Here is a 13294-nt window from a genome sequence, read left to right as displayed (position 1 = left end):
TCTGGATCCTTACATCAGGTGAGCCTCGTTTACATGAGAAATAATGACACAAGACAGCTAAAGACCATACATTCAAATAGAATATGTACATGCAGTATGTATTTGGTGAGTTAGGTGTGTAGCCTACAATACACTTCAACATATTTTGTTGTTTAATATCATGTATCACTGCTGTACTGTACTGTAGGAGATAAAGCACTGTTATACCTCTTTTATAGCAATAACTATACACAATATGGGCTAATATAATATACAATGTCATTGTTGTTTCACATTCACAACTTTGACCAAGTATCGTACATGATCTTATGTTCATATTTTGCGGTTGTTTATGTACTGAACTTGCCTCAGTAATTGAGTCAAGTGTTGATTAAATTTAATTGCAGTATTGCACCTCTAATAAGCCATGAATTATTTTTTCATTTAGTTAGCCATTTTCAGCTACACTTCTCAAATCAATCTGCCCTTTAAAATGAATTCAAACATATGCTCAAACATCAGTTTTAACTTTGACAAAAATACAGTGTGTTGGTTTACCTTTCTCAAATAAGTCCCTGCATGTTGATTTCTAATACTCAAATGAATGGAATCCAGTGGCTTCCCTGGGAATCAAACAAACCATGGTTGACAGTAATGTCAATGGTATGGTTCTTTAACCCATTAAGACCTGAGGCCGATTCTACTAATGCCTTCTAACTAGTAGTTCTCAAACTTTTTCGTGCCAAGGACCCCTAAATTGATATATATATGTGGCTGCAGACCCTGTAATTATTTTGTGCCAGGGACCCCTGGAAGAGAAGATTTGTGTTAAAAAAAACACTTTCACAATTTTTAAAAAATGTTTAAAAATAGCAGATGCACATCCATACGGGTCCATTCGGTTCCATTTGTACACTCTCAGGTCCGTGGCCTATTGCATAACAAACTGGGGGTCCTTGAAATGAAAAGGTATGAGAACCACTGCAATTTTAGAGGTCATTCTTCTGTTCTGACGTGTCGTACCTCCTTCACAACCCCCCTCCTCCAGTCCCTCCGTCCCACACGCAGCCCCCGCACCCTCTCTCCCTGCCGGTCCAGATGTCCGTTGTGCCTCCTACCTGGAGGCACCTGCCTCTGTCCCAGGCGGAGCTGGGGCCTCTCTTCTCCAACTCCAGCCCCTTTTCCTTCTCCCAGAGCCTGCTGCTGGTGCCCCCGCCCGGGCTGGCCGCCAAACCGGGCATCCGGGCTTCGTTTGGGCCTTACTCGGTTACACAGGTAAGACAGACAGACAGACAGACAGACAGACAGACAGACAGACAGACAGACAGACAGACGCTGGGTTCTTTCTTTTTTTTGTGGTTCAAATATTTTTTATTGTGAAGCACAGGATAAAGATATATACAATTTCAGTTCAAACATTTATGGAGTGCTTCCCTATTTCCAAAAACAAACAGACATACACTGATGCTGGGTTCTTGGTTTACCTGTGATCCTAGTTTACTGAGGCGCTACACTGTCTCTCTGCAATTGATGTGTTTATTGTGAGTCTGCTAAATGCCTAAATTGCAAATTGTACAGATAGACAGACAGACAGATAGACAGGTAGGTAGGTAGGTAGGCAGGACGGACAGACGGACAGACCGACCGACCGACTGACCGACCGACTGACCGACTGACCGACCGACCGACGGACATAGCTAGATAGATAGCTAGACAGACAGACAGACAGACAGACAGACAGACAGACAGACAGACAGACAGACAGACAGACAGACAGACAGACAGACAGACAGACAGACAGACAGACAGACAGACAGACAGACAGACAGACAGACAGACAGACAGACAGACAGACAGACAGACAGACAGACATATAGACAGACAGACAGACAGACAGACAGACAGACAGACAGATGTGCCTGCTTAAGGAAGTTGGATTAAATCTAATCCTGCTGGATTAAATGGCACTCTCTGTGGACAGCAGTCTGTCAAGACAGACTATGCAGGTCTGCAAACAGGAAATCAAAGAGGATGACCTTCTATTCTAATACTTGACCTCCTCCCCCTCCTCTCTCTCTCACTTCACAGCTGATATCAGAGGCCGTGGCTCCTCTGTCTCCGCCGCTGCTGGCGTCCCTGCTGTCGGGGGGTGTGGTCAGAGAGAGGGGGGAGGGGGGACAGGAGTGGTACAGGGTGAGAGCGCTGTTCCACGTGCGCGGCAACGGCAGCACCGCGGCCACCTGCATCACCCTGCACGCCTTCAAAGACACCCACGAGCACAAGGCCTCCTGCGTTACACAGGTACAGCCACACGTGTGTGTGTGTGTGTGTGTGTGTGTGTGTTGACGTCCTCTTGGTTAGAGGTGGCCTTGTAGGTTAAAGGGTCATGGGTAAGATTTACTCTCAGCGAAAATAGCCAAAAGCTCACAACGTGTCGCATCGGGCATCTCTGTCCATTCTAAGGATGGGATGATAATCGTTATTATCGTTTATAGCGTTTGTAAAACCACTCACAATAATCATATCGCAGAGATTTAAATTTATCGTGAAATGATCAGTCATATACACTGGACATGGGTTGGCTCTGTACTTGGACCGCTTTTTTCGGTCTACACCACATCTCTTCACCAGAAATAGCAGATCTACAAGCTCACAACGCGTGTTCTTGCGACGCGTTGTGAGCTTGTAGATCTACTATTGTTGCCGAACGTTTCCCAATATGGATGCTGGGGTGCAAGTGGTTAACAAAAGTGGCATGTTGAGAGTTTTAAGCATGAATATGGTTAATTAATTATTTTGGCCACAATAATCGTGACATGAAATGTTCATATGGTCCATGTTCGTAGTCCATTCCGTCATGTTTTCTGTGTCTTCCAGCCCCCACTGGGTCTGTGCATGGTGACCCTTACCCTGCCCAGGGACTGGTTTGAGTCGGACCTCTTTGACCAATCATATTGGGGCTTGGACCAGCAAATCAGACGTCACCGGGCACCGAACCGCCAAAGCCACCGCCGGGGAAGCCGGCACGGCAATGCCGGTGACCACCGCTGGCGTGGTGACACTGGTGACAACGATCGAACTGGCAGAGCGAGAGATACTGCTCCTCTCAGGTGAATACACTCATTCATTCATTCATTCATTCATTCATGCATTCATGAAGTTCATCTTTTCATCCACTTCCTAAATTGCAGACTTGCCTCAGTATACTATTCACAACAAGTACTCATTCAAACATGATATCGCCTATTACTGAGTTGTGATCATTCTAAATGTAGAAAGAAGATGAATGTTCTACTATAAAATGAACAAAACTCTATCTGTCTGTCAGTCCTCCCCCTAGTGTTTACGACTAGTGAGTGAAGGTGTAGGCTATCGTAATGGAGCTCTTTCTTTCAATCATTTTATTTTCATTTTTGACAAATTACCACTTAACAAAAACTGATACAGAACTCAAATATACTGTAAGAGAGACATTTAACCATATCACAAACAAACTAACATACATACATACACGCACGCACGCACGCACGCACGCATGCACGCACGCACGCACGCACGCATACATACAGTACTGTATATATACATACATACATCATCTTCTTGATACCTTTAGCCACCATAATCATAAAACCTTTGTAGATGTGGGGAATTGTTCCCCTTGGGTATCACTTGGATCCCACATTTACAAAACCTCTCAATACTATTTCAGCATATTCTTATAGTCCTCCAGACAGAGAACAACTCATTCATGCCTCCGTTCTAATGGGAGTAACTTTGTACTACTACTATAGCAGTGGTGTGGTGGTGGTCTTCAGGCATTTGTATGATCCATACAAGAGATGTATTTCATGCATTGGTTTGTTCTTGTATCCAGACACCAGCCTGGTCGTGCGGGTGCAGCAGCAGGGGCCCTCAGGAACATGGGGAGCCACATCCAGCTGTACTACTCCTCCTTTGGCCCTGTGTCCAACCTGAAACCAGCATCACCCAGGTAGTTCAGTTCACTGGCCATTTGGCTCATGTACACTTAAGTCAAGCATTATCTGTCTGTCTGTCTGTCTGTCTGTCTGTCTGTCTGTCTGTCTGTCTGTCTGTCTGTCTGTCTGTATGTCTGTCTGTCTGTCTGTCTGTCTGTCTGTCTGTCTGTCTGATAGACTGACACACATATAACACAAATATTAATAATAATAATAACAATGTAATCTAATCTAATACCCAAATATTTACAAGCCGTCACCTTGAGATTGCGACGCATTGAGAGCTTGTAGATCGTCTATTTTCAAATGGCCAAAATGTATATAGGGCTGAAGTGAATGTATGTTTTGTAATAATCAAAATCTATAAAGTAACTAGTAGCTAAAGTTGTCAAATACTTGCAGTGGAGTACAGTACTTGAGTAAATGTACTTACTTACTTTAAACCACTGAATTCAGGAAATGGTCCTCTTCTATCAATCCATTTTCCATCCATCCATCCAGGTGTGTGGAGGACTTCCCCCAGTCCCAGCGGCAGCTCTTCAACATCGGTGTGGTGAAGCTGAGGGAGGAGGAGGAGAAGAAGAATCACAAACAGAGGAATAGGACCAAAGAGGAAGAAGCCTGTTTGAAAGGGCAGGAAGAGGAGGAGCTTATCTTGGATCCCCACGTCCTGATTCGCTACCATAAGGGCCCGGTGTGGACAGGACAGACCGTTGGCGTGTCAATCAACCTCAGAGCCAACTTCAGCTCTGAGTTTGTTGTCATCAGGTAAATGGAAATGTAACAAACAAACAAACAAACAAAAAACCCTCATAAAACAGTGGTTTCTCATCCTTTCCCCACCCATCTGACCACATACAAGTGGCCAGTGGTCAGATGGGTGACGCGTGCATTTTCAGAGCATGTTTTAATAAGGATGTAAAATAAAGCATGTTTGTTTTAATAGTCAAACAATGGATTGTGTTCAATGGAACTAACATAGTTGTACTTACATAGTATAGTTCCTATTTACTGGTATCACAAAGAAAAACGTTTTTCAAGGTTTAAAACAAAAACAATACCATGACGTTTTTTGTAATAATTGTTAAATTATCATTAAAATCTTAGTGTTTTGCCAATTATTTGGGGGCCCACTTGCAGTATCCTCACGGCACCAGTGGGCCCCGGGCCACAGGTTGAGATAAAACATTGAAAATGTAATGAATGACGCAGTGACAGTTTTATGGAGCCATGCATTCCTGTCCCTTTGCTTGCATTGCTTTTCGCCTAAGAGGAACTTTGTAATCTCAACACTTTTTATGGCGTGGTTCTGTAGCAGGCTAGCTGTCAATAAGAGGGTTGTCTGTGTGTGCGTGCGTGTGTGCGTGTGTGTGTTATCCTATCCACAGGCTGAAGGTGAAGAAGGGCCTGGTGTCGATGCTGGCCCAGCGAACGTTGACCTCTGACCTGTGGGCGGTGACTCTGGAGAGAAGCCAGGCCTCCAAGCATGACATCATCTCCATCATCTGTCATAAACGTGTCCCTCTGACGTACGTTAACACATACAGTAGTTCACCATAGTTGATGCAACATGTGGTTAAACTGCATGCTTTTATTAACAACAGCCTGCAATCACAGTCTAATGTTGGAAACAGTCATGTTTAGTAGCTGTTGAGGAATACAACAACTAGACATAGTCTGATATATCAGACTGGTATAGTATATTGTCGCTGTCGGGCAGAAACCAGCTATCTCCATTTTTCAACTTTTTATAAATCATTGCTATTGAACGCCCTTTACTTCTGTGTGTGGGGTTTTTTATAAATATTGAACCAATGAAAGTTTTAAAAAGCGCTTCTGACTAAACCTCCTAACTCCATTGGATGCTCAAAACTGTCGGTCAAACCACCTAACTCCAACTTTAGAGATAGTTGTTTTTTCCATCATTGATTAGAATGATGAAATAAAAAAATCTCCACATTAATGGTCAAGCTGTATTTGGGTAAAGTGATGATGATATAAGGACACATTCAAGTATCTGACAATGTATAAAGTCACCATACCGACTTTGATGAGGCAGTATTGTGTTGTTTTAAAGATCTTTTTTTATTTCCTGAAAAGTTAATATTTTGGACATATAGCTGGTTTCTGCCCGAGAGCAGAGATATATTAGGACGATATTCATGGCTATGGAGGCCAATATGGCAGATGTATCTTTATTTTTGAATTGGTTAAATTTTTGTTTATTTCAAAACGAACATTATGCAGATCATTGATAAAGATGGCATCATGCCAACTTCACCACTAGTCATGATATGATCACAATACACCACAGCCCTATGTGTAAGATATTTTTCCTTAGCTACTTAAACCCTATGTGGTTGCCTGGAATCCCTCAGGGGAGGCTAAATGACATTCTTAGTCAATCCTCAGTTGTATTACCGTTCAAAGAAAAGCACAATTACATAGAAATGAGCATATCTTGAAGTCTCTGTCTTACAGAGAGAATGCCAGTACTAAAACAGTGTTAGATTCATTCAGATGCAAGATACCTTTAATGTTTTATAAATGGAATATTTATGAATGAACAAAAAAAAACAGCAAATGTGTAAATTGTTCAATCTATCCTTACTTCTCGCTCTATCCCTCCCTCCACCCTCCCTCTGCAGTCACTCTGTCCTCCAGCAGGTGGCGTGTCTCTCAGTTGACGGCCTGAGGCGGAGTTTCGGTGTTGCCATGACAGTAACAGCTAATTGGTGGGTGGAGTACTCAGGGCGCAATAACATCCACTTGGCACACGGGGCAGCAGTGAGCACCTTCTCCTTTGCCGACCGACAAATCGTGGGCATTGCTCCCATCACAGAGGTATAGATTATTCCTTCATTCATCCCCTACATTCCTTGATTGATTCACACACTATAAACCTCCATCCATTCATTGATATTGATTGGCTGGCAAGTCATTTCTAACAACATTTATGAAGTTGCTCCTATAATTAAGGTTGTGTACCATTCAGTTCAACAGTGTCAGGGTGCTGCTATTGTGTATGTTGGCTCACTGGAAAGAAAAAAAAATGATACACTAATGGAATGGAACCTTAATTAGCGTAATTGGTTACAACACCTGTCTTTACTATTTCATGTCAATATGGCTGCTGTACAAAGGTATATTTTTGGAGTGGAATAGGCTCTGTGCATAACTGTAGACCCAGGTTTCCAGAAGGTGGCATAATAGTGTTGTGACGTTTGCGAGTGATTCGTTATTTTTGGTGAACAGGAACGATCTCGGTCACTTCCTCAAACGCTATCATTCCTCGAGTTGTTTGTTTTCCTCCATGTGTAAAGCCTGGTGCCGTGAGGTTAAGTCAGTCAGTTGCCCCTCTTCCGTCATTGGACTAAACTATGTGAGGAGGGCGGAACCCGAAGTACTGAATGGTGAATGGTGAACAAATTATTGGAACTAAAGTGAATAGGAACTAAATGACTTGAGTCACTGAAAGGGTGCATCCACACATAAGAGGCAAATCACCGGACGTTCCATCCACTCCCATGTTATGGGAAAACCGGAAAGACCGTCCCGATGCGCGTCTGAGGCACATATCCCGGTTCCGCTCTTCCTTGAGTAATGGCCAGAAATGGCCGGAACCGGATCAAGGGCTTGCGACAACTAGCGTTATCTCGCATCTTATGTGTGGATGCACCCAAACAAACGACAGTTCCCATCACTATGGCATACCCGTTTCCTGTTCCGGTTCATTTTCTCATAACTTCGTTTGTTTCCTGTTCAAATCTACTGCTGAGCCAATCAGATGAAGCTATGGGACACTGAACTGGAACAGGAAATGGGTATGCCACCTTCTGGAAACCTGAGTCAACAGTTAGTTTTCAAGAAATTTCAAGGGAAGAGATACTGTATACATTTGACTGCAATCTAATTTCAGCTGAAAATACCGATACTGATGATGTGATTGGATGTTTTTATTTATTTTCCTTTGTCTCTTAAGAGTAACACAATCATAAACACGGCCATTTTGACCGGCGAGCATGTGTCACTCCCTGTGATCGCGCTGGCCGTGGGACACGATGGGCAGGTGTCTGATGTCACCACGGTTGTCAGGTGTCGGTCGACCAACGAAGACATTATCAAGGTAGCACACATTATCAAGGTCAACACACGCACGCACACATGCACACACACACTCAGGTTTCAGGGATCATAGCAATCACACAGCGAGTGTCATTGAGAAACAGTGCATCGCTGATAAAGAGCGTGTAGTCGTGTAGTCGTGTTCAACGAACCTCCCCTGGGTAAATAAAGGTAAAAAAGAAACATTGTAAAAAGAAAAATACTATGACACAAAACATTTCCATATGATCCGTATACTTGTGTCTCTCAGGTGGCTTATTCATTGCAACTTCTGACAGAGCAAAGGATCACACAAATAATTAATCGCATTTGTGATATCATATTTACTGTGTGTGTGTGTGTGTGTGTGTGTGCGTGTGCGTGTGCGTGTGCGTGTGCGTGTGCGTGTGCGTGTGCGTGTGCGTGTGCGCGTGCACATGTGCGTGCGTGCGTGCCTGTTGTCTCTGCAACAGGTGTCCAGTGATTGCTCCACCCTCTTTGTGGATGGCAGCGAATCAGGAATGGGGAGCACCTGCGTGCGGGTGGAGTTTCAACTGGGCATGCTCAGTGGGTCCGTGTGTCTGTCAGTGTGGGCTCCCTCGGTGCCCCTGCGAGTGTCCCTGTCAGACCCCGTTCTCAACGCTATAGATGGCTGGAACCACTTGACTGAGAATGGGTACGAGACCATTATACTAGTGGTTCTCAAAGTGGGGCCCGGGGACCCCCAGGGGTCCTTGAGGAGTTATAACTCTAAGGGTTAAATGAACTCTGAGGATTTCATAGCGTATATTGGGGTCTCAGAGATGTTTCTTTAAATGGTATAAAATGGGGGTCCGTGGCCTAATGCATATCAAACTGGGGGTCCTTGAAATAAAAAAGGTTGATAATCACTGTTCTAGTAAAAAACATCATAGTCAAATTAATGGAATCCAGTGGGTTGTCATGACAGACAACCGGGTACGATCATTTAAAGTCAACTGAGTACAGATTCTCTTGACTCTGCTGCTTACATTTACTGTACAGTGCAAACATTCACAGTTTCACAACATATTGTTTGTATCAAAACTGCTAACTGATTAGTTAAATATATATAGTTAGTTAGATTAGTTAAATATACCCTGGATTTGAATCCAGGTCTCCTGCGCAAGTGCTGATTTATTTTAGTTTGTTTTACCAATGAGCTAATAGAGCCTGCCTACTTGCTCAGGGGAGAAATTGAATTGTTCAGGACCTTTGACCTTCAGGTAGGTCAAAGGTTGGGTCAAACAGGATCTAAATGTCTCGGTATAAGAGCAGGGAGACAAATACAACCACCCCACTTGTATGAGTTAGCTTGTATTAACATACTCTACCATACAGATTGGACAAAATAACATTCACAAAAACAAAAGTCACATAATACAGATTTGCATGTAAGTAGTTAGTTGTCCAATATAGGAAACAGCTCTTAGTTGAGTAGTGTTTCTAGCTTTATGAAACCTGTTTAGTTGAACATGTTAGAACATGAATGTGTGAGGGGGGGGGGGGGGGAGCGGTGGGATTTAAAATATCAGATGCTTAAGAAGGGATTAGACAGATGTTGTGATGCCCCAGATGTTACAAAGGTTGAAATATTGTCTACTGGTGCAAATAAGAATGTCTGCTGCTGCTTCCATTCTGTTCCACTCAGTAGAGCAACAGACACAACAAACTATAAATACATATACTGTAGGTAGTGAGGTAGCAGTGGTTCTCAAACTCTTTCATATCAAGGACCCACACATTTTTGAATCCTGAAAAGTAACAGTTTTGGATTTCCACCGACAGAGACGATATAAAAGAAACATGGGCCACTGTTCTTTCTGCCCCCTCTCTCTCTCTCTCTCTTTCTCCCCCCCCCCCCCCCCTCCAGTTGTTCTCCGTTATTCCAGCGTTCTACAGTCCAGGTTCTGACTCAGTTCACGGCCCAGGATGCTCAGGGTGACACCACACACCTGCTGGGCTCGTCTGACTGGTTTGTGGACGTGACAGAGCTGCTCCACAGCTGGCTGAGAGTGGAGAACCCTCAGATGGCCGTCCTTGGGGAACGAGGCACCGTGATTGGTTTACGACCTGGCAGAACATCGCTGCATGTAGGTGATGATTTATGACTCTGCTGAACACGCTGACTGACACGTCGCATTGTCAGCGCAATAACCCCGGCAATGCTGGGCCAGCCAGGGGTGCTTGAACTGTATCTACGAGTTTCCAGTGTCCCATGAGGCCTTGCATGCATCCCATGAGGCCTGGGCATCACTTCCTGTTGTTAGTCACTCAATTAATTTGAGTGATCCGTGTCAGTCAATAAAAGACAGAAATCAGAAAGGGTCATAGGCCTATAGTCTGCCTGCCCTACTTCCCTACAAGATCTCCCTGGCTCCACACAGCTGATTCAAGCTAAGGATCAATTGCTCTTGACACTTGCCGTTAGCTGTAGCCTAAGCTCCTGTCCTGTGTTTCATACTGGCTGCTGTTGCTGCTGTGACACCTGAATCTCTGCATGAGAATTGAATAGTGCTTGTTAATTGACTTCAGCGCTTGATAATAAGCATTGATCATTAATTTGAATCAGCTGTGTGGAGGGAGATCTTGTTGGGTAAGTAGGCAGACTAATATGACCCTTTTTGATTTCTGTCAGGTTGTGTTCCTACATTATTATTGACTGACACAGATCCCTCAAATGAATTGAAATGACTGACAACAGGAAGTGATGCCCATATTTGACACACCCCCTTTCCCCCAGTAAGCTCCTTGGGAAACTTATCGGCTGTCATTTTGAATCATGAAATGTAGGCCTACCTGAGGCTGGTATAATCAAGTGTAAATATGTCAGTAGCAGCGTCAGTATCGGCTTCAGTATCAGTGTCAGTATCATGGTCAGTATCATGGTCAGTATCATGTCATCATGGTCAGTATCAGTGTCAGTAATATGTCAGTATCATTTCAGTATCATGTCAGTGTCATGGTCAGTATCATGGTCAGTGTCATGGTCAGTATCATGGTCAGTATCATGGTTAGTCATGGTCAGTATCTCTCTCCCTGTTTCTCTGTCTGTGTGTCTCTCACTCTCACTCTTTCTGTTTTGTCTGTCTGTCTGTCTGTCTGTCTGTCTGTCTGTCTGTCTGTCTGTCTGTCTGTCTGTCTGTCTGTCTGTCTGTCTGTCTGTCTGTCTGTCTGTCTGTCTGTCTGTCTGTCTGTCTGTCTGTCTCTCTCTCAGGTCATATCGGAGCAGTGGGACGGGGTGCTGGGGAGTTGTGACATCACAGTGTCCTCTGAAGCTGTGACCCTGGGTGACCTCTCTGTGCAGGTGGTCGGCGGCCTCGGCATGTCCATCAAGGCCAGCCCCGCCCACCCTTCTGTCATCACGACCACTGTGACGGCCTACAACATCCTCTACGAATATGGACAGGTTAGAGCTGTGTGACTGCCTGTACATACACCCTGTGTGAATGACCGTGTTTGGGTCCTATGCGGGTCCTATGCGAAAGAAAACCTAACACATGAAGTATATAACTTCATACTACAATGTCACTTAAGTATAAAAAGTAGCAGATCCACAAGCTCGTTTTGAGCTTGTAGATCTGCTACTTTTGCTATTTTTGAATTTGAATCCTGAAAAGTAACAGTTTTGGACATTTTCCACCTGACAGAGACGATATAAAAGAAACAGGGGTCACTGTTCTTTCTGCCCCCTCTCTCTCTCTCTCTCTCTCTCTCTCTCTCTCTCTCTCTCCAGGAAGCCTCCATCAGCACATGGCTCCAGTTCAGTGACGACACATCCTCCCTCCTCTCCTCCTTCGACGGCCTTCCCTTCTCCCTACGCCTCTCCTCATTGGCCGAGACCGTGGTCGTGGTGACCCCCGGCCGCGTCCAGCACGTCATCGCCCAGGGCGACGGAGGCGGGCCTCTGCTGCGGGCGGAGCTCCTCGTGCGCGCCTGCGTCGACCCGCCGATCACCTCCAACTCCATTTCCGAAGGGGACGGCGGGGAAGGGGAGGAGACCGGACGGCCGACGAGGAGGCTGGCGAGGGGATCCGGTTGGATAAGAGTCAACCTGGACTCCGACTTCCTCCGGCCAATGGGGAGCGAGGACGGGGAGAGCGAGGACTTCGAGTTTGACTTTTCCGACATGTTGGTCGAGTCGGACGGCGGCGCCTACGCGGCGAACTTTGGCGACGAGCCCGGCAGCAACGCGACCGCCGAAGACTATTACGGCGCGAAGCGAGGCGTCGTTGTCCAGCGCAACGACCTGGAACGGGCCGCGCTGATGCCGAACCTCGGGGAGAGCGACGTGTACTTCTCCCCGAGCCAGGAGAGAGGAGGAGGAGGAGGAGGAGGCCGTCGGGAGAAGGAGAGGGAGGAGGAGGAGGTGCAAAGACCGGGAGACAGGGAGCTGGAGGTGGGGGCGGCAGTGATCCTGTCTCTCCTCTGTCTGTCAACCGTCCTCTTTTTGGCAAACTGTCTGCCCTGCGCGGTGAGAGACAGGAGGAGGAGGAGGAAAGCGATGGCGGACGGGGAGAGGGAAGGGAGGGGGGCGGAGGAGGAGCAGGGGGAGGAGGAGTGGCCGAGGAGAAAGGTGGAGGTAAAGGAACAGGATGCGGAGTGGAAGAAGGAGGAAGTAGAGGAGAAGACGGAGGAAGTGAAAGTGGAAGACGTTAAGGAGGTGGAGATCGTTTGTTGATGGACGCTGTTCAGTTAGAGGAGAGATGACACTGAGATTCTTGGGAAAAACAGCAACCTCTTCCTGGTCCAGAATTATTAACCACTTTGGTTAATCACAAAAATAGTCAAACATTTGCAGATCGACAAGCTCACAGCTCATCACGATGCCACACGCTGTGCGCTTGTTGGTCGGTTATTTTCACTAAGGAGGGCTTTAGTGGTTAATGTATGTAAATATTTGTACATAAAGCGGTATTGTACTGTTGATCTTCTGTCACACCCTGCACAGTAAAACCCTGAGGGTTCATTTAACTCTGACAGGGTTAAAGGGAATTTTTACTGTGTGGAAGTTAAATTGGAAGAATTTAGTTTCATACTAGCCTGGTATCCAGCCTGCTTCGCTACGTTCGGCGGACTTTTTTTTCTCTCTTCGCTTCTCAGTCTGGAAAGCCTCCTATCTCCAAGGGAGGCGGGACATGCCAAAAGGTTCGAATCGAACCTGGGGCTTCTGATTGGTCTGTGGTGCGGGGCGGGACCAAAAAAACAGTGTGATC

The 13294-nt window shown here is 45.5% G+C and overlaps 1 protein-coding gene across 1 annotated transcript in view; it reads left to right on the top strand.

Annotated features, from left to right (window-relative positions):
* Nucleotides 1-12759, top strand: part of LOC308094445 (transmembrane protein 132C-like) — a gene marked incomplete at both ends in the record, with an annotated part of 13851 nt that extends 1092 nt beyond the window's left edge. The window contains 12 exons of the mRNA XM_080441101.1: nucleotides 1028-1254; nucleotides 2068-2280; nucleotides 2857-3089; nucleotides 3854-3970; nucleotides 4458-4724; nucleotides 5345-5485; nucleotides 6605-6800; nucleotides 7939-8082; nucleotides 8534-8736; nucleotides 9952-10171; nucleotides 11296-11487; nucleotides 11815-12759. Coding sequence (XP_080297227.1) covers nucleotides 1028-1254; nucleotides 2068-2280; nucleotides 2857-3089; nucleotides 3854-3970; nucleotides 4458-4724; nucleotides 5345-5485; nucleotides 6605-6800; nucleotides 7939-8082; nucleotides 8534-8736; nucleotides 9952-10171; nucleotides 11296-11487; nucleotides 11815-12759 — 3098 coding nt within the window. The remainder of the gene's footprint in view (nucleotides 1-1027; nucleotides 1255-2067; nucleotides 2281-2856; nucleotides 3090-3853; nucleotides 3971-4457; nucleotides 4725-5344; nucleotides 5486-6604; nucleotides 6801-7938; nucleotides 8083-8533; nucleotides 8737-9951; nucleotides 10172-11295; nucleotides 11488-11814) is intronic.
* Nucleotides 12760-13294: the final 535 nt, after the last annotated feature.

Source organism: Gymnoscopelus braueri (assembly GCF_963280865.1).
Source record: "Gymnoscopelus braueri genome assembly, chromosome: 2".
Taxonomy (NCBI): Eukaryota; Metazoa; Chordata; class Actinopteri; order Myctophiformes; family Myctophidae; genus Gymnoscopelus; species Gymnoscopelus braueri.
This window is presented reverse-complemented; position numbering and strand designations above follow the sequence as displayed.